The sequence below is a fragment of the Leuciscus leuciscus genome (assembly GCF_965113295.1).
Source record: "Leuciscus leuciscus genome assembly, chromosome: 8".
Taxonomy (NCBI): domain Eukaryota; kingdom Metazoa; phylum Chordata; class Actinopteri; order Cypriniformes; family Leuciscidae; genus Leuciscus; species Leuciscus leuciscus.
Window position 1 is genome coordinate 15,592,954 of NC_138732.1, and position 23,888 is coordinate 15,616,841.

At 38.1% G+C, this 23,888-nt stretch overlaps 1 protein-coding gene across 1 annotated transcript in view; it reads right to left on the minus strand.

Annotated features, from left to right (window-relative positions):
• The window catches only part of diaph2 (diaphanous-related formin 2), a 442,308-nt gene that overhangs the window by 311,348 nt on the left and 107,072 nt on the right, over positions 1-23,888 (minus strand). Inside the window, exon 7 of the mRNA XM_082178708.1 lies at positions 14,439-14,624. Coding sequence (XP_082034834.1) covers positions 14,439-14,624 — 186 coding nt within the window. The remainder of the gene's footprint in view (positions 1-14,438; positions 14,625-23,888) is intronic.

Sequence of the window (23,888 nt, forward strand, 5' to 3'; positions counted from 1 at the left end):
TGTGGTCATGTCACTCAACAAGAGCAACAAAACTCTAACCGCATTCAAACCAAATTACCAAGCAAACAAGATTTACAGAGAGATAGACAACAGCTCATGTCAAAGTTTTACATTGCAATAGTCAACACTGCATTTGTAGGACAGCCTAAAAAGGAAAATTCACCACAGGTTCCCTTTAGAAAATTTCTAATGGGTTTATGGAACAACAGTTTTTGATTTATGAGTGAAAAAAAAGGTCTATGATTATCATTAGGATGCAGAAATAGTAGAATTATTTTGAATAATATTTTTCATATAAAAAAATCGAATAAATGAATAGTTTTAACTTATACACATACACACACACCCACACATACAGTACATGCCAAAAGTTTGACACATTACTATTTTTAATGTTTTTGAAAGAAGTTTCTTCTGCTCATCAAGCCTGCATTTGTTTTGATCAAAAATCACAGAAAAAAAATTAATATTGTGATATATTATTACAATTTAAAATAAATGATTTGAATTTATTATACTTTAAATTATCATTTATTTATGTGATGCAAAGCTGAATTTTTCAGGATCATTACTCCAGTCTATCACATGATCCTTTAGAAATCATTCTAATATGATGACTCATTATCAAAGTTGGAAACAGTTCTGCTGCTTAATATTTTTCCATAACCTGTGATACTTTTTTAGGATACTTTGATGATTTTTATTTTATTTTATTTTTTTAAGAAAAAAAAAGAAGCAAATGTTTAAAAATAGAAATCTTTTCTAACAACAATATGCACTACTGGTCAGTAATTTTGGGTCAGTAATTCTTTTTTTTTATTTCTTTTTTTTGGAAATAAATCAATACTTTTATTCAGCAAGGATGTGTTAAATTGATAAAAAGTGACAGTAAAGAAGATTTATATTATTAGACAATATTTTTTTATTTGAAATAATGCAGTTCTTTTTAACCTTTTATTCATCAAATATATTAGGCAGCAGAACTGTTTCCAACACTCACAATAAATCAGAATATTAGAATGATTTCTAAAGGATCATGTGATAGACTGGATGTCACTGGAGTAAGACTGGAGTAATGATCCTGAAAATTCAGCTTTGCATCACAGAAATAAAGGATAATTTAAAGTATAATAAATTGAAAACCAATTTTTTAAAAATGTAATAATATATCACAATATTAAAAAAAATTTCTGTATTTTTGATCAAATAAATGCAGGCTTGATGAGCAGAAGAAACTTATTTCAAAAACATTAAAAATAGTAATGTGTCCAAACTTTTGGCCTGAACAATATATATATATATATATATATATATATATATATATATATATATATATATATATATATATATATATATATATATATATATATATATATATATATATATATATATATATATATATTGTAGAACAAATCATGAAAGTCTCTTCAAGTTATGTTAAGAAAATGAAAAAACTTTAACTTAAATTCTCGAGAGAACCCATGGTTCCAAAACGTTGATTCTCCTCCAGGTTTTAGAACTACAAATTGAACAGTTATAGAAACTTGTAGTGCAAATCATTTACATTTAAATTAAGAAATCACATACAGCTACGCTCGCAACACTAACAAGCATGAAAATGAGAGGAAATCGCTCTTTCAAAGATAACCACGTCAGTCAGACATGATTGAATTTAAGACACCAGAATGGAGTACTCTCAGAGGCTTTTTATCACTCTTATGGCATCTTCTCTCAGTGGATAGAGGCATCATGCATCAGTTCAACACATTTAAGATTAACGCAAGATTACTCATTAAGCAAGATAAAAAAAAAAAATCTTTACGTGTCTTTCTGTCTGTCCATGAGTCTATGTCTTAGAGTGCCTGCCAGCTTTTCATTGAAACCCCTGAGTAAACATCGCATCATTTCCTGTCAAATCAGCTCATCAGTGACCTACCCACACTCTGTGGCGTGGATCCAACGATTTGATTTAGACTTATTCATGAAATATTGATTGAGATAATCCTGGAGTTAAGCGGCAGAAAAGCCAGCAGAGTTACTTGACATGAGCACAAATATTTTCTGGGTTAAATGAAATGTGCACGGCCTGTTAAAGAATACATATATTTATAATAGCATTTGTTACATACACATGCTACTAAATATAATCAATAAACTGGCAATTCTTTAACCTTCCAGAGCATAACACTTAACAAAATAATAAACACTGTTTCTCCACTTCTTTCTATGACGGTGAAATATTCATTTTTACAGTAGCAATGACAAAATATTAATAAAATAAAATAAAATAAAAAACGGCAACAGTTGTGACAATATGAGTTGTAGTGCAATCGTAATTATGTTTGACATTTAATTTGAACATCACATAGTAAACTGCAAACGCATGTGAAAAATCATTAATGACCATCAGCAGGAGTGTATTGCATAACCCTACTTGACGCTCTAAAAGTCGGTTAACAGCCTTACAATAACGGCAGGTTATTCGTCTGACCTCTTGCCTTTATTTTCTGAAACCTTCTAATGTCAACCAAAAGCCTGGCTGTTGAGTCTGACATTGTTATTGCACTTGAAGAAGATCTAGAGTGTTGTGTCATTGAGAACACTCTATGAGAGCAATGCCTTTCAAATTGTATTAGGGCTAAGCCATGGACGGTCTCATTCGGCTGCCCGTGGCCTATTCAGCACTGCTCTATTCCACTCGAGGCCCTCTGCTCCTAGCAACAAATTGCTCTCAACATTTCAACCCACCACTGAGCACCAGAACAGTTAGTCACTGACTAAATATTGCAACTGAGGCCCTTCTGCTGTTCATGACAATGTCCATGACTCTGAGCGATGCTGGAATCACAGGGAGGCCCAAGGCAAGGCTGAGAAGAGATTGACTTCCACAATTTAAGTACAGTATTTATGTAATATCAGGAAAATTGGTAAATAAATAAATAGATAAATAAATAAATAAAGCCAACCGGGAAAAATGGGCTACTTATTATAATGTGACACATTCTTCCTTCGAGAATAATTCCAACAAAGCCTTTCAACCCATTCTTAACCTGTCTTCATGTTAACTGTAAAATCTAACATGGATACGGCACATTCGTGCTTATAGGCCATGATATACTTGTGGAAACCAGAAAAAAGGTCAACATTAGAGTCAAAGGAAGATAAAAAAAAAAAAAAAGAGAGCAAGAAAACATTATAATCAAAAACAGGACAAAGTGTCATCAAGTATAAGCTACCAACTTAGTAACCAAAACATTTCAAATGAATTATATATTTGAAACGTTTCCAGTCAATTCTTCATTCTGCTCTAATGAAGACATTATTTTCTGCCCTGCTGTTTATCCCATGGCTGTTATTTTGATGACAAGGCAAAAGTTTGCTTATCACTCCCCTCCCTCCATCCTTCTCTTTGGGTGAACATGCAGGAGAAAAGTCGTAATTATCTGAGGGTAGTGAGTGATGGAGGGGTAAAAAGGGAATGAAAAAATGCTTGGCTGATTTCATCACAATTGTGAAGTGGACAGACACGGGCGGCCTGTCTTTTCACGGAGCTTTTTGCAGACGCGTGACAGACACTGGGTTCTGATGCGTTAAACGGGGACTGAACCCAGTGGCACGCTCAAAGAACAATATCCCTGGTGTCAGCGTTCTGTGATGTGTCTGCCACACACTTTAGAAGGAAGGCACTAGGGCAAGAACCTGCTCTGTTTAAAAGAGCCGCTGTTCCATCTAATGGCATTTGGATCCCAGCAGGAGTCTCAATACAGCCACATTGACTGCAAATCAAACCACATCAATGCCAGCTCCACTTCTCTCTGGGATTGTAGGCTGTGAATATAGGGTCATGATAACAAAGAAATAGCAGAATGTGGCAAAAGTGTGTGTGTGTGTGTGTGTGTGTGTGTGTGTGTGTGTGTGTGTGTGTGTGTGTGTGTGTGTGTGTGTGTGTGTGTGTGTGTGTGTGTGTGTGTGTGTGTGAGGAGTGTTTAAAATGGCTGGGATTTTAACTTATGACTGATCAACTGCATTAAGCAAATACAAGTTTTAGAATGTCTTCATTAATAGTCAAGTCAAGTCAAGTTTATTTGTATAGCGCTTTTCACAATACAGATTGTATCAAAGCAGCTTCACAGTATTAAATTAAAATAATACAACAAAGTTTGTTTCAAGAGGAATTTATTGATTGATAAAATTAGATTAAATATCCCCAAAATATCCCCAACTGAGCAAGCCAAAGGCAACAGTGGCAAGGAACCGAAAAACTCCAAGTGACCTAATGGTGTCCTAAAACTCCATCAGGTGACCTAATGGAGAAAAAAAACCTTGGGAGAACCCAGGCTCAGTCGGGGGCCAGTTCTCCTCTGGCATTTATGAGCTAGAGGCCGGATTGTAGTTTGAACTGTAGGATTATATGAATGCCTGGCTGAAGAGATGCGACTTTAATCTAGTTTTAAACTGGGAGAGCGAGTCTGAGCAACTAACAGTATCAGGAAGACTATTCCAGAGTTTTGGAGCCAAATGTGAAAATGCTCTCCCTACTTTGGTGGTTCTGGATATCCTAGGTATGACCAAAAGCCTTGAATTTAGTGATCTTAAAGAGCGCGATGATAGTGGGTTTCCAGAGGGTAGAACAAGCAAAGTAAAACAAACCAAACCAAACCAAACAAAAATGAACACAAAAAGACTCTTGAAAGTTAGAAATGGATCTGCTGCCTTTGACATCACAGCTCAGGATAGTCGCTAATGCAAACAGATGGCTTTCTCCCGATATTAGAATCCTCCTTGTCCATGTCTCCCGGTCTTTCTCCAACACTTTCTCAGGTTAATGTGCAATCATTTTAATGATCATTTTAATCATTCTTGTGTTAGTGCGAATCAAATCAGAGTTTAATTTCCTGTGCGTTAAAAAGTTCGCTTGAGCTATGAGGGAGCTGACCCGATCTGAGCCAAGTGGGACAGTTTAACTTAATACACCAGAGGCCATAAATATTTTAGACTTAAATTCAAACATCTGGTATTATTGATCTGGTGGTGAAGTATGTCAGAGAGCAGGCAGACAGAGACAAGGGAATCAGTCATGACAGTCACCTCGCATGCTAATGGATTAGTGATTCCCCTGTTCAAAAGTCAATGGTGGCATGTGTGTGCTCACTACAGCTTTTCACGCTGCCAAAGGACTGATGTGGGCTGTCACTCAGAAACATGTAGGTCACCTGCTCCTCAATCTCCTGACCCAAATAACTCGAGTCAAAAACATCAGATACACAGCGTGCTAGAGGAAAAATAAACCTATAAATACTCTAATATGGAGCACTGACATATAATCTATCTATATCACACTTCCTTGCAATGCTTGTCATGGAATTACAGAATTGTAATACTCGCAACGAAAATAAAAAACACACAAAAAAAATCCATATTAGACAGATCGGTCTACCACAGTATGTAATTTCAGCATGTGAGACACCACCAAAAACCTCCCTAAAAGGTGAGAAGGCTTGACAAAACAATTAATAACAAGAGAGGATGTGGTGAAAATCACAGACAGCCCAAAGATATTGAATTTAGCACAGCAGAATACTAATTTTCCCCATGTACCTGTGCAATACCATTTCTCACTTAAATCAATATGGAATTCAAATCAGATATCTGAATTATGTATGCCTTGCTGCAGGGCTCCACAGATACGGCTAGCTTTGAGGTTAACAGATGGTGGCATAAAATGAAATGGGCATCCCGCTTAAAATATACCCAGTCACGAAGGACATTAGGATTGGTGGGTTCCTTTACTGCCTCGGAAAAAGCTCTTCAGTAGTGGCAGATGTGACCACTGCTTCTATTAGACCCACTATAACACAGTCTTGCACATATACAAAAGGCTTGACAGGGCATGCAGGGCTATGACGGCTAAATGTGTTATCAATAATCTTCACAAAGCAAATACAGTGTCTATTTTTACAGACAGCTTAGCCACAGTGTCAGGGTACCAAATAAGAGCACGTCCAATCAAACCTCGGGTCTAACGGTAGTGATAAACAAAGTAATTAGTAAGTAGCACGTATTTACACAAATTAAAGCCAAAAATAACTTTACTTAGGAACTTATTAGCATAAAAACACTGCAGAAAACAGTTGTTAAAAACTGTTACTTTCGTCATAAGGCCATTACGAGTCAAAAACACTGCAATCTCATGAACCTGTAAAAGTATGAATTGATAATTTGTCCAACTTCAGTCCTTTATTTCTCCTTGGCGCTAGCTGAATCAGGGGAGCTGATCCAGAGCCTGAGGGCCAGAACCAGGTTTCTAATAACATTTGGGGAGAGAGAGAGAGAGAGAGAGAGAGAGAGAGAGAGAGAGAGAGAGAGAGAGAGAGAGAGAGAGAGAGAGAGAGAGAGAGAGAGAGAGAGAGAGAGAACTAGCCACACAGCATGGGAAAAATTACCCTAGCAGAGCGCCGCAAACTTGGCCACACTCTGCCGCCACGCCAATGCAGACAATTTATTTCACGGACCAACAGGTGAAGTTCTGATAACTTTCTTCGGATAACAACATACAGTAACTATAAATATGTTCGAAGTTTTACCTTAAAATACCCAGAAAGACTGTAGCTAGTCTGCTTCCACACTCCTGACCTTGACGGTGAGAAAACGGGTCTAATACAACCCAGGCACACAAAGTAAAACAGGATCAACAGACAACACCCAGACAGCTAATTCCCAATACTTATAAACTATTAATTAAAGCAGTCTTTTGAGAAAGAATTGTGCAATAATTTAAAATGTATTCTATAAAATAATAAACGTTCACTTCACAATATCAATTTTAGCATTGCATGAGTGTTCTGTCTTTCCTTCATACCTGTCATCAGGATTTAGCTGGAGAAAAAATATCGAGAAATGTCAAAATAAATTTATAAAATCAATTATGTATGATGGACAAGGGTGTCTAGTCAGGTGTGTGAAATAAATAAAAGTTTAAATGGCAGGCTTGCATTATAAACAATGTCTGACAACTTCCATTGCCATCTCTATGTCTCCTGACATTATTCATCGTGACAGTTTGGCTGCTATATTATATTATATTAATACAATTCCTTTAAGTAGCCTTTGTGAAACATATGCCATGCCCACAAACACGTACAAACCCAGAGCATTCAATATGGATAAGTTACTGCATTTTGCCTTATTTTCAAGTACTAATACTTAGATACTGTATTAAGCTCTGTTCCAAAAACCTAGTGAGATTCGCTAACTACTGCTTACATCCTAACTATGGCTGGGTATCGAGTTCAATACTTTTTAGGCACCGACCGAATTGCCTCAAAACCATAGAGTATCAAAAAATGTCTTGTCGTGCAGTACCAAATTTCTATACCTAAGGGGTTCATCTCGTCAACTTCAGTGAGCCAATAAGCATGCAGTATGATTGGCTGTGGCCAGAGCTGTTGCGAGGCATCAAGGAAAAACACTACGCTGGTTACACCCAGAGACGTGGCTCACACGTGAGGCTGTAGTGTGTAAGCGTCCTTATCCCCATAGATGTAAAAGATCAAAAGTGTGGCTACATTTCACCAGGCTCGATGCCAACAGTGCGTGATACAATATTTGCAACAAGACAATTGCTGCCAAGACAAATCTGATGAAGTACTACAGTGCAGAGAATAAACTTGAGCGCAGAAAGTGGCTCCATCTTCAACTGAACTGAAGCTCGCCTCATAAATGAACCGAAACTCAGCATATAGGCTACCTGCCTCACAGACATGAGAAATAGGCATATAGAAAACTTTAAATGTCTACTTTTAAAAGAACCAGTTCGAAAACAAACACTCTCTGATTATGTAATCCAAATGAAAGGTGCATTTCTCTCTATAGGCGTGTGCATTCACTATACTGCAGAGATGACGAGTCAGCAACGTTAACTTCATCTTTCATCTTTGCAGCCAACACTGACTCAGAAAACACTATTTTATTAATAAACAATTAAAATGTCTTCTTGATATTTTTTCCTGACACATAATCATTAAGCTATTTTTGCAAGTGCTTTGCGGCAAGCTTTATGCGTGCGCTTGAGCGTGAAGCATATATTCCGCCCCCCAGTGGCCTATATGAGTCTTTGAGTCTGTAAAAAAAAAGTCAATAAACTGAAAAAATAAAAACAACTTTTTTTTTTTTTTGGTAATGTGTAATGTAATCTTGTTAAAACGGATTTCATAAAATTGGTATTGAAAAAAGTATCGTTCAGAACCAGTATCGAAGTCAAGGTATCGGTATCAAAAATGTATGAATGATACCTAGCCCTAATCCTAACCATCATAGAACCTCAAAAGTGACTTGACACTTTTTGACACGAGAGACTCAACTCAGTATCTATAACTATTTTTAAATCATTAATTTTGCTATTGAATAAAATAAAATTGGTCAGAGCTATGGTGCAGTGGTCTCTCGCCCAACAGAAAAAAAGAATACATTTGCTTACAGTGCCCTCCAAAAGTTGAAAGTACCCTAGGCAAAATGAGGTTTTGGACAACAAAATTCTTATTTTTTTGGTGTAACTGCATTAAAGTAACTTGTGATTGAGACCAGTAATAATATATGTTCCCTTAGCAAATAACTGGAATAAAATAACTAAGTTGAAGCAATATAACTAAAACTGAAAGAAATAGTAATTAAAAACAAAAAAAATGAAAATATAAAAATAAATTCTACAGCCAAAATATTAATAAATACTACAAAAGGATATAAATAATACTAAAATAGCAATAATTGAAAGCTAATTAAGGTTAGTGCACAACAGACCAATTAGAACAGTTTAGTGTTGGTTTAAAATCGTTTTATTATTTTTTTTTATTATTATTTTTTTTATATAAAATATGTTTGCATTTGTGTTGTCACTTGTCAATGCAGTCATCACCTAATAGTAAAGATTCATGCTGATATTGCCCAAAACCCCACTTTGCCTAGGGCATTTCCAAACTTTAGTCAGGCATTACTGTATATATGTTGCCGCAGTGTATTATGGCAGAGCATAATAAGGACAGATGTGACCGATGAGCAATAGATTGCCATCATACAAAGTAGCAATACAGATGGATGTGCACTTCTAAGTAGACTGGTGCTTAAAAGAACACACTTTGCGACACCTGGACTGTGATTGTTTCATAGTCTACCGTTCAAAGCCTTGAGTAGGGCTATAGCCTTCAGGATCTGAGGCTGAACGGATTCCTGTTAAGGAGTATCAAATCTTCAAAGGCACTAATAAGCCCATTACCTCCCGCACATGTGTCCACGGGTGCTCGGCAAAGGATGGCCGCATAGGCAGAATGATGGATTCTCAGGCTCTACGGGGCGGCTGGTAGAGTCAGCACATCTTCACTCCAATACACATCTCTGCTTCCTCAGGCTCATGTCCCACACTGCTAACTACAACACAAGGCTAGCTTACATTCAAACCCTACACAGCAAAATAAATAAATAAGTGCTACTTCTAAAAAAACCCTCTGGGGAAAAAGCATCCAGCTCCACCATGAAGATTTGGACATAATGAAAAGTTGGAGCCAAGTTCAGGTTTGTCTGATTTTCTCCTCCACATATCTTTGAGCCTGCAGATTCAATATGGAAGTCACAGCAAGGATTTAAAGTGGAGTGTAAAAGCAGAGTGTAAAACCGAGGGCTTAGCACCAGAAAGTGAAACGTGAAGCCCTTCAGACATTCAGAAGAGGGCAATGGGGCCATGTCGCAGGCGAAACGTGAATTCCTATTGGTAGTGCATTGATGAAGAATCAGCGCAGTCGGTACGCCACTGGAGATCTCTCACTGCTCGTCTATGTGCGGAAGCGTAAGAGCCATCCGAGCTGTTGAAATTGATGACAAAGCTGGAGGGTTTTATGCATGAGTGGGTGTTAAGAAAGTTCTGGATTACTTCTTGCATTGTATTATTGTTTCTGCACTACATTGCACGCCCGTGGCACTGTTTGTACAGCTGCATCAGAAAGAAATAAAAACAGAGAGAACGAAAGCCTGAGAAGCAAGAGAAAATGGCTGCCATTAGTTACAGTGCATATTAACTCTCCATAAATGAGGAAATAAGACCCAATGATTATCTGTTAGTCTGCATTTTGGCAAGTTCGAGAATTCAGAGTTAATGAAACAAGACTCCAAGTGTGAGAGAATGATGGATATTATAGTGAGAAAAAGCCAGAAGATGAAGAAGTGATTTTAGTCTACCAAAATGAGCAGAGGAGGATTGAGAGAAAAAAAAAAAAATAGGCAGGGGGAAGAAAGCGTGAAATGTTGAAGGAAGATGCTGTATCCGCCCCAAGCGCAGCCATCTGTGTATGGATGTGTGAGGCTGGGAGCTCCACACCTGTGAGGGACTACTGGGAAACGGGACTCTTCTCCAGCCCAGAAGCCACCTGGGCAGCAAAACAGGTGCTCAGCCCAGACAATTAAACTATTACATAAACACAGGTTAACCAATCATAGGAGATTAAGAAACAATGACAGTAGCTCAACTCTTCTTGTGCAAAATAAAATAAAATAATATTTTCTGAAAGTACAAAACATCCTTGACCTTAACTGTCTAAAATTAAGCATTATTGGAAAAGAATATCCTAGGTTCAGTACAAATTAGGCTGAGTTGACAGGATTTGATACATCTGTAATAAGGCTGATTAAATCATTTTGGTTTTTCCTTTTTAGATGATTTAAAAGGAAACGTGAAGCTTAAAATAAACATGTTGAATCGGCGCCGGGCCGTCAGTGAAAGAGGGAACTCTGATTGGCTGTTCAGCTTAGCGAGAATAATAGCAAAACAGTGAGCAATGAAGTCAAAACGGTACAGATAGAAGGCTGTTCTGATGTTACGTCATCTTACCTGAGTGTTCCTTGGCGAATATTTCAATATTAACATGAGCGGAGTGGAATAAAGAAAGTGTTTAGCAGGATTGATATTCAAAACGGTAGGCACGCACTGCTTTGTTTACTGTTGTGTATCTGCAGCCTGTAGCGTCGGTTTCCCTTTTTGAATGACGACTATAGATGAATATATCTGCAGAAATGGACAGTTGTCTCATTTACACGCAGGCGCAGAACGCGCATTCTAGCTGACATTCGGCTGTATTTCTCTCGGTGTGTTCAAGTGCAGCTTTTTCCCCCGACGCAGGCGACGCGACAACAGAGTCGGCTTTCATCAGTGCTAGTTCTTTGGAGTCGGTTTGGTGTGTCCCGGGCTTGAGTCACACAATAATGCATATTGTCTTGTGGCTATAATAAAGAAAAAGATTATATGTTAACCAATTTGGTCCCATTCATTTCCATTGTAAGTGCCACACTGTAACCCAGGTCTTTTTTTTTTTTTTTAGAAAAGGTATTTTTAAATAACTGTATGCCAAAAATGTTGATTTTAACTTGTATTGAACCCAGAAGGTTTATTTAAGTTCTAATAGTCAATGATTAGACTGGGTAAACCCAGCCCGATCTGCCGGCGATTTGATTTCGCCCTGCAGCTCAGGCTGGAAAACCTGTACATTTTTCTATCCTGCTTCCATTACAAATCTGCGGGAACCAATCAGAAACTGGCTTATCCACCTGGCGCGCTATTGGCGGGTTTAACACGATGATGTCTCTCGCACGACCGTCAATCCAATTCCTTTTAACCTCTCGACGATGCTCAATGGCTTCTTTAATTTAGCAAACAAATCGCTCGAATGGGTGTAAATACCACTCACTTCCATGGTTTTTTTTGCACAACCTGTAAAAATCGCTCGATGCCATTGCTGTTTCTGCAAACTGCTGATCAATGCTCCAAACCAACACGTTTGTTGACACGTTTCCTGTCTGGAGTTTTCGTGTCACTCTGCAAAGTACGTCACCCGGATTGTTGGTCTGATAGGTTGAAGATTGATCCAATTGCGTACAGAGTCATTTGAACTATGCCCGTTGATCACGCCTCTTGTGCAGTAGAAAATACAGAGCAGACTCCCCAGACTAATGTTCCATCTTAAAAGATTGAGCTTGGTCTGGTGATAGACAAGTAAATGATAGAAAGGTCAAATAATTTTGAGAGATAACAGCTATTCAATAATTAATATTCCATTACATGTAAAACTCATTTAAATAAACGTGTGAAAAGCCTACCCTTTTACATCCATGAGTAAACCGTTATCAGTCCAGTTTCTGCACCCTGAGTGCACTGTTTGATTATTATAGAACAGAACATGCTCCAGGAATCATGACTTAAAAGGAATTCACACTCTTGCATATTTCTTGCAAACATATTTCTTGCAAAGGACAGAAATTTGACTCATGAGTAATTGCACCATGGCAAAGTGAAGGAACTTGGGGTCATTTTCATCCCATTAATTTCTCATTCAGCATGTACTTTGGCTTTATGTCCAAACATTTCAAACTTCCACATAGTCCAGTTAGAAGGGAAAAAAAGGCCAGTGGTTTCGGAAGAAATTAGTTTGGTCTCAAAGGAATAAAAACTTCAAGCAGACACCTAAACTTTCTCTCATCTGTGTGGGATGAAACAAGTCTAACCATTCTTTGATTTCTTCATCCAAAGAAAATACTTTTACAGTTTGTAACACACAACCTAAAATCTTCTTTAGATGTCTCTTGCAAATCGAATAATAAAACTGCACACGAAACTGTCCACTTATACAAACAGCGGTGCATTATGTTCCTGTCCTGTCTACATAAACCCAGAAAACTGTAAAGGTTACATTACCATGCTGTATTCATCACACGGGTGGATATTGTATTTGTGATCCGAAATAATTAGCTCGACTCATAATAATTGTAACACAAGTAAGCCGGTGAGAAGCTTGAGTATTCCCTCAGTGTTGCTAAAAAAAAAAAAAAGAATGGATTGACTGAGGTAAAAGGAGAACGACATCAGTAAGGTGAGCATCTTCATGCAGCATGTCACCCCAGGGTGCTTCACAGGGAGCAAGACCTGACCTTCAGTGGGTGGGTGAGACACCGCTCTGTGCCCCTTTCTGACTGGGAACTCACAAGTTCAGGCATTTGCAAATGCCCGGAGGGTGGTTCTGGCCTCGGTGGCCCCTCAGCGCAAACTGCCCTTTTACCAAGAGGATGTGCTGACGCCACTCGTCTTCAGCCAGCAAGTCTGATCTTTACAAACAACCTGTCCTCATAGGGGGGACGAAGTGTGGGCTTCTAGAAGAACAACGCTCTGTATCCGTTTCCCATGATTAATGACTAACGGCGGAGTAAATAATTGGATGCACGGGCCCCGGTGCCGCACTGTGATGATCTGATAAAGACAACAGAACGAGCTGCCATCCCTTCATTTAATTAGGGCAATAACAAGAGATTAGCTTGAGGCACTGTGTTCTACAACTCACATTCTAGATTATGTGTTCTGTGACAGGAAAACAATAGCAAAACCATTCCAGTGTTTGTGTTCCTTTGACTCACTGCACTGTACCACCACCTGGGGAGAGGGGCAGGGGCGTCTATTAATTGCTTTCCAGTGCAAAACCCATCTGTTGAGAAGAGCCACTGTGGGTAATGCCATCGGATCAAATGGCGGTTCCACTCGAGTCCTTCTCCCACTGCGCAACAGTGGACCTAAAGAGATCGTCTGCCTGCCAATTGTGTGATGACCACTTTATATGCTGCACTCATTGATTCACATTAAGAGCCATCTCTCAGACAGTGCTCTGGTAAATAATTGAGAGAGTCTGCTGTCACATAGTGTTCCTCTGCGCTACTGGGACCAAATTAAATTTGAAAATCCCATCCACGAGAGGGGAGGTGAGACTTTGTGGGAGAGTAGGCTGGGGGAACTGAGACGGGCCTTATTATGAGTGAATGAGAGAGGCTACGCAAAATGTATTTTTTTAATTGTATTATTTAAAAAAATAAAATAAAATAAAAGCTTCACAGAAATAGATAATGGGAGGCTGAGAGAAACAAAAAATATTTTAAGTATGACATTAGGCATGATCAGAGCAGATTAAAAACACGCAGGCAACGTCAAAATGTGCACTTTGGTGGAGGGACTTGAAAGCAAAGGCGTCTGGTCTTGTAGTGGTGGTTGGTGTGCTTATTAACGTTTCAGAGAATGGCTGGCTGTCTGAAGTGTTAAAAAAAGGATTTCCTATCTATTAGAGCTTAATAGACAGAGAGGAGGAGATGACAAGGCCAGGCTCAAAGTGACTGGTGGATACACTCATTTAGCCGGCTATGCTATCGGCTATGCTCATTTAACCAGAATTGGGGATCCATACGAACCGAAGGTTAAACGACTCATTGACAGATTTCCAATTAGCATCCTGAAAGAAATCCTCCAAGATTGCTACATGCAGACAGGAAAATTAGGTTTAACTTTTCATTTCACAGTGAGAGGGTGGTCAGAGGAGGCTAAAATGAGTGTTGATGTGTCAGGTTCCTCATCAGAATCGAGTTGAGGAAGGAGAGACTGGATTGTTAGTGTGGGAGGAATGGCTGACTGACCTGACTGGGTTGCTGGTCAAGGACACACGCAGGGACTCCAGGCAGTTGAGCAGTTTGTCTTCGGAGATGCCCGAGCGCAGCTCATGCACGTACTCTTGTGACGATAGCGTAGACTCGTGCTTGCTGTTCCTCAGTCCACCCTGTGGGAACGAGACACATTAAGGGATCAGCCACTGCACCGCTGCGCTTTACACCCTGTTAGGCCTGTCACACGTTAATTACAACATCTGTATTAGACTTGATCATCACTGGAGTTCATGAGCTTACTAAGAACGAACGATCTCTCTGCTTCTACTAGCAATCTTTGACTTATAAAAGAGAAAAAATGCAATATTTATACTGACAGAAAATTAGCAAAAGCATAGGAATTTTTCTGAAGAAGTTTCAAGTGAGTCCATTCTCATCATCTGACAACAGGCAGAAAATAGTAGGAGGAGGAAGTAGTTACCAACACCTGATTTGTGGATGAGGCTGCACCCCTGTGCTGCCAGCTGTATCCCAGTCTCCAGCAGGTGAGAATGATTACTAACAATCCATAACTGCAGACTCACTTCCTCCCTAAATCAGCAGACTGCCCACCCACAGCACTGACTGACACAGAGCTACCAGCTAGACTAGTCAGCAGGAGCTGCCTCATGCTAATTCTACAGTAGACAGAGTAATGGGAAAAGCTCCCACACACAAAATAAAAACAACAGCATAAAAGTGCTTATTAAAATATTATATTTTGGAGCTGATACAGAGAGAAACCTTTTGTTGAGCTTCAGGCGTTCAATGACTATGTTCACACAGTTGCAGCAGAATATAGGCTGTCGGTCATGTTGGGGAACTAAATATGGTTCACTTCATATACGTTCATACACAGTTCTTTTAGAATACGAGCCTTATAATACTATAAACTAGCCTTATAAAACGTCCCATAATAATTAACTGGAATTAACTGCATTTGTGAAATGTGCTCATAACATGGTAAAAATGGACCAGTGGATATCATTTGCAGATAGGCTAAATTAATTGTGACACTGCAAGGCATTTTTTGATTATATTTTGATTAAGAGATTTAAAACTGCAGACGCTGTGATCAGAATCCAATCAAACATTAAGCACAGAAGAAAAGCCTAATTTGAAAATGATTACAAGTGATATTATTAGTGTAAGTGAACACATCTGTTCCTAAATATCCAAAGCATTCCTTATAGTACTGTGACCTCTTTAATTGCTATTCACATTACAATAACCTGAATCAATATGTAAATGAAACTAAAGTAATTGGGTAACATTAAAACAAAAACATAAAGTTAAAAATTAAATTAAAACAAATAATTATAAAATGAATTAAACAATAAAATAAAATAATTTTGATAATTATTATATTTATTATGTAGTTGACATTACTGAGATTACTGGTTATTCTTACCAAAAAGGTTATTCTCGTATTTGATCCACTCATCATGTATGTTGCTATATTCACAGGTAAACAAACTCTCTCGTTCACTGCAGTAATACATGCTCTACCCACAATCCCTCACTTATGAGAGGTATGCAGACAGTAAACATACACATGCTACTTTTTATTTATTTATTTTTTACATCCTTTGCTTTGAGATTAAACTGTTTGCTTTACACAGAAAAGAGCCTTTAAGCAAACACAGGTGTATAAAATAAAACATTATGAACAGGTAACAGATCAAATACTAAAAACAAATCAATTTAGTGACAGACGGGAAGTCTTGCCATCCCGTATATAACCAGGCCTAGGTAGATTTATTTATGATGTCCGTGCATACAAAAATCTATTTCTGTGCAAGCTGCCAAGTTCGTGGTTTTTTGTGACTACTTTCTTTACTCTCATGTGTTAGACAGACGGAGTGAAGATTGTCAATCTGTTACCTGCACTGCACCCCTTGGGCAAAAGAATTGAAAGCGTGCCACACTACTGCTTTCCACTTTTTTATATAGCACATCATTCTTATTCTTGTCATTTTACTTAGGTTTATTTTATTTTTATTTTTTCACATTGTGTTCTCTCTTATCTAAGTCATCCATGTGTTTCTTTTTCTTTTGAAGCTGATGTTTTCCATCTGTATGTTCTGAAAACAACAACCTGCCAAACAAGGCAGAGGAAAAAGAAGAGGGCGACGGAGCGCAGGGTGGGCTGTCAAAGTCACCCGTGTAGACGGAGGGATGAATTAATGCAGACAGAGAAGTATGTAGGGTAGTATGGAGCGAGTATTAGCGGTTTCTTCCCTGGTACGAATGCGCTTTAATGTCGTCGTCCCAGGATGTGGCTTCCCCAGCAGGCAAGCTGCACTAATAGGCAGTCTTGGAGGAATAAACAGGGCATCTATGTGAAGAGTCCCATTTCTGCTCTGTTGAGGCGCAGTGAAGAAACTTCGACACGGGCAGCAGCGCTGGTTTATATAGCAACAGGAAAATAAATGAGCTATTACTATAGGCAAGTAGGGGGTTGCGATAGGGAGACAATGTAAGTGTCGAGTCTGCAGAACGTGTAAACATGGCAGACAGCGCAGTGATTTACTCCGCTGCGATCAGCAGGTGTTAGTATTTGGTTTTTAAAGCAGTTGGTTAAACGTGGGCGGTGGTTTAGAACGAGATGACGGGTTGTTGCAATAAAAGTGACCTTGATGTTGACTGGCAGCTGTGAATCTGCACTGACCTTGTGTATTCTGGTACCATTATTTGTGTGAATAAGATGTTCAATAAGAAGCGCTATGCTGCAGAATGCTTGCATGCCTTTATAAAAGAAGTGAGATCTAACTCACTAAACTGATGCTAAATCAGTCCATTTTTATGCTCTCTTTCTCTCCATCAGAGGATAAGAATGACTCTTTTTTTTTCCCCCAAACACATCTGAGACACTCAGGTTGAAGCGATTCCGCTTTCTTCTCAGGCAGGTCCTCATGCTTGAATTTGTCTTGATCTGGATCCAACTAAAGATCACTCAGTTCATCTGCCTCTATAGTTCAGATGAGGGAAACCGAGAGACCAGATATGACTGGTGTGCTTATACCTGCCTGATAGAAGTAATGGGGTGTGTGTGCGAGAGAGGTTATTACTTCCCTCATTACTGCCTACTAGTAACTGTACTTGCCCCTGGCTCTTTCCAGACCTGCTGCAGACAGCTACCTCAAATTCACTAAACCACAGGCAGAGCCGATCTCTGTCTCACTATGAGAGGAACCAAATGACGACTGTGCGACTATGACTATCTTTATATATTCAGAATATCCTTGGGTTGGAAAAGTAAAAGATGTCTATAACTTTCTATTCTGCAAAGCATGTAGAATGATTTGTGCAAATCCATAACAAAAAGTAATATACTTTGGTATATTACTCACTCGGGATACCAATTTTTATGTTTTATTTTTTAATTCTGGCAGGTTTGTTTGTTTTACATCTTATGACTGATAACAAATAAATGGCCAACATTTTTTATTCTATACTATTTTGTGTTAATAACAAAAAACAAAACAAAAAAAAACTAAAATCCATCAATCAATCTAAATACTACAAGTTAATTTAAATAAATGTAAATTTATTTTGTGAATTGCCAAAGATTATATTTAACAGTGTTTTTTTTTTTTTTAAGGATTACCTTTACGTGAGCATGAGATGATGACAAAGGTAAATTTAACGGGTTTGAACTAGGAAGATTAATAGACCTTTTATATATTAAAAATATAATACATTTTATAATTAATATAATAAAATACATGTACTGTATATTGTATATAATATTGTATAAGTAGAATTCACAGAAAATTGTTCATTCATATATCTGATGTGGCTGCCTGATCAAAATGAGTGATTTCCCCTTTAATTGTTGTGATGTCACGAGCCAACATAACTTCCTGTTCTGTCTGCTGCTCTTCCATTTTGCATTGTGATCTCATGGGAGAGGTAGGTTTCTTTTGACTTCAAGATAATCTTATTTATGTTTATTGTAATAATTGCTTTTATTTCTATATTTTCACTCCAATTCATGTGTATAATGTTATTTTACTTACCCATGTGATTATTTTTGTAATTTTTACTTTTTTCCCCGTCCATCTATTCAATCACAAGAAAACACACTACGCAGACAACAACCAGTTACATATGCACAATTAAATATCTAACCAATCTGTAATATCGGCCTAAAATAACCTAAAATAGTACCATTATATCATGCATATACAAATGAAAAAAAAAACTTGACACATCATAGCAGTGGCCTAAACACCACCCAGAACACCTTAGCAAGCACATGGCATTGGCAACAGCTCTGGGCATCCACAACACCCTACAGCATCATGGCAGCAAGTTTACATGGACAAACACCACTCTAATATTTAGTGTGAATATGCTGAAACAAGCTGAATCTCAAGCATTCTGAGTATTATGAACAGATCAAGTTTGCTACAAACAATAAATAATGAAAAGCAGGGGGTGAAAGTGCTCTCCGGATTTCTTTCCTTCCCAAAAACAGGCAGAACCTTCAATCTAACCCACTCAAGAAAGAGTTTCTGGTTTCACTATCCATTGACCTTTACCACTGGAAACCAAAGACAGGACATAATATGCTGCTTAATGACCCTGGCCAGCTCAATCCGTTGGGATGATATCAACATTACACCAGACCACACTAATCATGCAGACAGCCACATCTACTGGTTCACTGTAATTGGGTTTCTGCTGTTGGCTAGAAAGAACATGGGGGAATGGTCTGTGTGCGGGTCTAAAGAAACTCTTGAGAAACAGCACACGGGGGGGTTATAGAAAGGGGAGAGACCAAAAAAAAAAGAGAGAGAGAAAGAGATAAGGAGGAGAGACCAACCAGCAGATGGATTGAGTGCTGAAGAGATAAAGAGAAGAAAAAGATATAGACTTGGAAAGAGTGGACAGAGAATCTCAATGAAAAGGGCTCAGTGAAAAGACCAATACAGTCCTTTGACCAAGCTCAAAGTGTTCATCTCCGAGTCTTATTGAATCCTTATTTGTCAATAACAGCATTTCCTGCCAGAAACAATAGTGCAGGGAACAATTACTCCAGTGAGTCTGTCAATTTCACTTTGGTACAGGGACACAGACTGGCTATATATGTGTCTGTGTTTTAGTTTTTTTCCCTGACTGTAATGGGCCATGGCTCGATCTGATGTGAGAGAGTGCAACTATCGCAAGGGGAGGAGATGGGCCCGCTGCATTTCTCTGCACCTCCGCATCCTACACCCATTAATAATGAGACAGCAGCAAACTGACAGGCGGCATGGGGACCAGCCATTGGGTGCCACACATGTTGTCACAAACAACTGTTGACAATGAAGGTAGGGACACACCAAACCGATGCCAAAGAACTCGCAATAGAAAAAAGTCAAAGGAAAAAAATATGTTCTTGAACACACCGAAAGGACTAAACGACTGTCAACTAGCACACTCGTTCTGTGCCCGCGTGTAAAGGAGATAACTGTCTAAGCAGATATATTCGTCTATATTCATCTATATTCATCATTCAAAAAGGTAAAGCAAAACCAAGACTGCAAATAGGCGCTTGCTTACCGTTTTGAATATCAATCATGCTGATGTTCTTTATTCTCATGTTATTATGAAAATATTTGCACAGTGGAATGCTTGGGTAAGATTACGTAAAATAAGAACAGCCTTCTGTGCCGTCATGACTTCTTTGCTTGCATTCATCACTTCTGCTCGTATTCTCGTGCACTGACTCGTTTGCTAAACAGAACAGCCTCACCGACAGCGATTCTATGTGCTGAATCGGCCTAAAAAAGCAGATGGCGTCCGACTAGAGCCAACGATGCGGAACACACCGAAAAAATTGGTCCAAAAATGGATCTGTAAATTCGGTCCATCCCTTTTAGAGTTTAGTTTCTTAATTCTTAATTTAATTTAATTTAATTTAATTTAATTTAATTTAATTTAATTTAATTTAATTTAATTTAATTTAATTTAATTTAATTTAATTTAATTTAATTTAAAATGTACAAAGGCAGCATTTATTTGATCAAAAATGCTGTAAAAAAACATTTTTAAATGTAATTTATAACTTTTCAGTTAATAAAGTATTCATTTATATAATTAATAAATATGAACAGATTTCTAATAATTTCAAGATTATTAATAATAGTATTTTTTTTTTTACTAACACTTGAATTATTATATAATGGAATGGAATGTAATAATCATATAGGCTTTTGCTCAACAGTATTTCACGCAAACTGTTAATCTACCGCTCTTTCCTATTTCTATGGAAACAGCCTATGCAATGACTTCCTGAATTATGTCATTATCTAGCCCTGTACTCACCGGATGCTCCAGAGTAATCTAGGTCCAGATCTGAATCTAGATCGGCAGATGCACGTCTGTTTGCAGTCAGATATGTGTGGAAAGAGCATGATTACGAGCTGATGGAGGAGAGTGATAGCAGTGCGTCGCACATTGTGGATGTAATTTATCTCCATGTGAGGTCACCACACCGGAATAATTCTGTTAAATTACGGTTCGCAAGTGAGTGTCACTTTAATAAGGAGTAAACAGATAACATGCTGCCGATACCCCCCATGACTCTATCTCTTCCACACTTCGCGTGACCTTGTCGAATATCTCAGTGACAGCAGTAAGGAACCATCAAAGCAAAAGAAGCGGTTATCGCCAGCGTGCACCAATGAACATGACCATCAGGCGCACACACATAACAGGATGTGAAACAGCAAAAAACGACTACAGCAAAACTCCATGGAGAGAGCAGATATGCATGCTATGAAACAGCGGGACCTTGAAATAATCTTTTGTGCATTCAATGTCTTGTGTGAATTAAATTATATTAATATTCGGATCCCTCCATAAACACCCAAAATGATTGGTGATAATGGGTTTTTTAATTACCTCTTCTTTGTACATGATTAATGAAAATTACTGGAGTGCCCCACTGATCTTTTTGAAAAATAATACAGATATAATTGTTGCAATTAGTGCACATGAAGCCATATCAAAGCCAAGTGGTTGCAAATGTTGTATTTCATAATTTACTACTCATTAGAGCTTGATTGACAGCCTTATAGAGGGGGAACCAGCAACATCTCTATAGGAAAACAACCAAACCCACTAAACAGAAGCTCACAGGGAAAACACAACTTAACAAAAAACTTGCTCGTCTGAAAGGTCATCTGAAAGGTCAGCTGAAAGCAGCATCAGTTGAGATGCATGGACAACAGCACCCACGGAAAGACCCTGAGGACATCCTCTGTTTCTCAGTGATACGTCTTTTGAAGTGTCCAGGGAGCTGCACTCACTGGGTTATTTCCCATAAAGACATGCAGCGTTGCACTTTCTCTCTTCTTAAAAACACACAGGAGTGGCGTCCCACATGTAACACGGTCTACGTTGTCAAAATAGAAGAGCCACCCTCTTAACAGAATAGCTAACTAGTCATTTAACACCTCAGGAAACGTGGGCAGATGCTGAGATATTTTATGGGAATGTTTTGTCTTCAAAATAAATTAACCACTATAGTAACCTCTGCAACATCCTTCATTTGTGCAGCAAATGTTTTTGACTTAACCCAAAGACAAATGTGTGACATTTTTATAAAATAAATATGTATTTTAACTACAATAAATACGAGATATATGAACAGGTCTGTAGATATAAAAAACTTGATTCATTTCAAGACAGGCTTCGCGTAACTAATTAACTAACTTTAACTATGTACTAAAAGAAACAGTTTATAATAATAGTCATTTGTTTATGAATTGGACTATGCTGGTTGTGATCCAAGTTTGTTTCACCAAAAAGAACAAGCCATTTAATCATGAAAAGGAGTACGCTGGTCATGCTGTATGTTTTTGAATAATGAAAAAGAAATAGTTCATAATAGTTCAATAGTTCATAGTCATTTGATCATGAATCAGTGCTGATCTCACTGCATACTTCTGATTCGCTAAAAAGAGCCGTTTCATAAGAGTCATTAGTGAATTAAACTACACTGGTTGGGCTGCATATTTCTGATTCACTAAAAAGATTTGGTTCATAAAACTCTTCTGACCATGAATCAGACTACGTTGGTCATGCTGCATGATTTTGATTGAAAAAGTTCATAACAGTCATTGCAATATACTTACATTGGAAGTCTATGAGACAAGGCATTGCTCTGGAATAAAGGTTCAAATACACAATAACAAGACATTATATATAAATTAAAAGATATGAGCTATACAGTTCTGCTTTTAAACCCTCTGGAATACCACAGACTTCCATTGTTAGTGCATTACAGTGAATGTGATTTGGTTATATAAACTACAAAAAAAAAACAGGATTTCTATTGAACCTGTAACATTCCTTTAAATGTATCTGCTTCTCAGCTCCAGTTAATGCGTCGTTTCACCCGGTCACAACCACTTAGCTGACTCAACACTACCAGTGTGCTGTGTCACTATAAAATGGAACCTATCCAAAAGCAAATCACTTCACATCCTCCACCTGCACATTAAAGTGCTGATGTTCACTTCGTTGAAAGCATAACAGCAGTCCCGTAGAGCATGGGCAGGTGAGTGAGACCTAGATAAAAACAATGCAAAAGCATATTACTTATAAAACTATCTGAATCACAGTTCTCTGTTCATGGTGGAAAACACAGGTCTCTGGCATGAAGCCAAGTCATCTGAAGATGGCAAACAAAGTGATGGCTTTGTGTTGATTAAAGAAGGATCCCTAAAAGGCTTCGTACAACAGCAGGTGGCACAGCATGATGGGATTACAGCATTAAAAGCTATTCTTCTGTCATTCCATCGCAAACACTGAGTGTAATACCCTATATATTCAGTTGAATAGCCCCATATTCACAAACGCCTCAGGGGCTGAGAGGGGAAGAAGACAGAACACCGGTAGGTCAAACATGGACGGTCAACGCCACACTTCACAAGGGTCAGCAAAGGTCTGGTCGGAAAAAAAGCAAAGATTTATTATTGACTGGTACATCATGAACTTGCAATTTAGTCAAATTGTTCTCTATGAGATTCTATGGAATGACCATGGACTTTTTCAAATAGTAGAAGGCAATTAAATACAGGAAAATAATTGGCAAAAGATTATAATGTTTCAGAGGTCAGAGCATGCATTAACCTCTGGTACTGTAGTCCTCAATAAACTGATTTAACATGCTCACGATTTGTGTAAAAGCTTTTTTTTTCTCCTTTCTCTTGACCTAGTGGGCAAATGAATGCTTTTCAAAGCAAAAGAACTGAGGCCAAAAGGACATGGTTGGCTTGGTTTTAAAAAAAAAATATTTATAGATAAAAGCTGAAATGTCCAAATACAATGTCCACTGCTGAAGACTCCACTGCTGTCAAGAGCAAAACCTTCAAGTGCACATCAGCACAACACACTTTTAT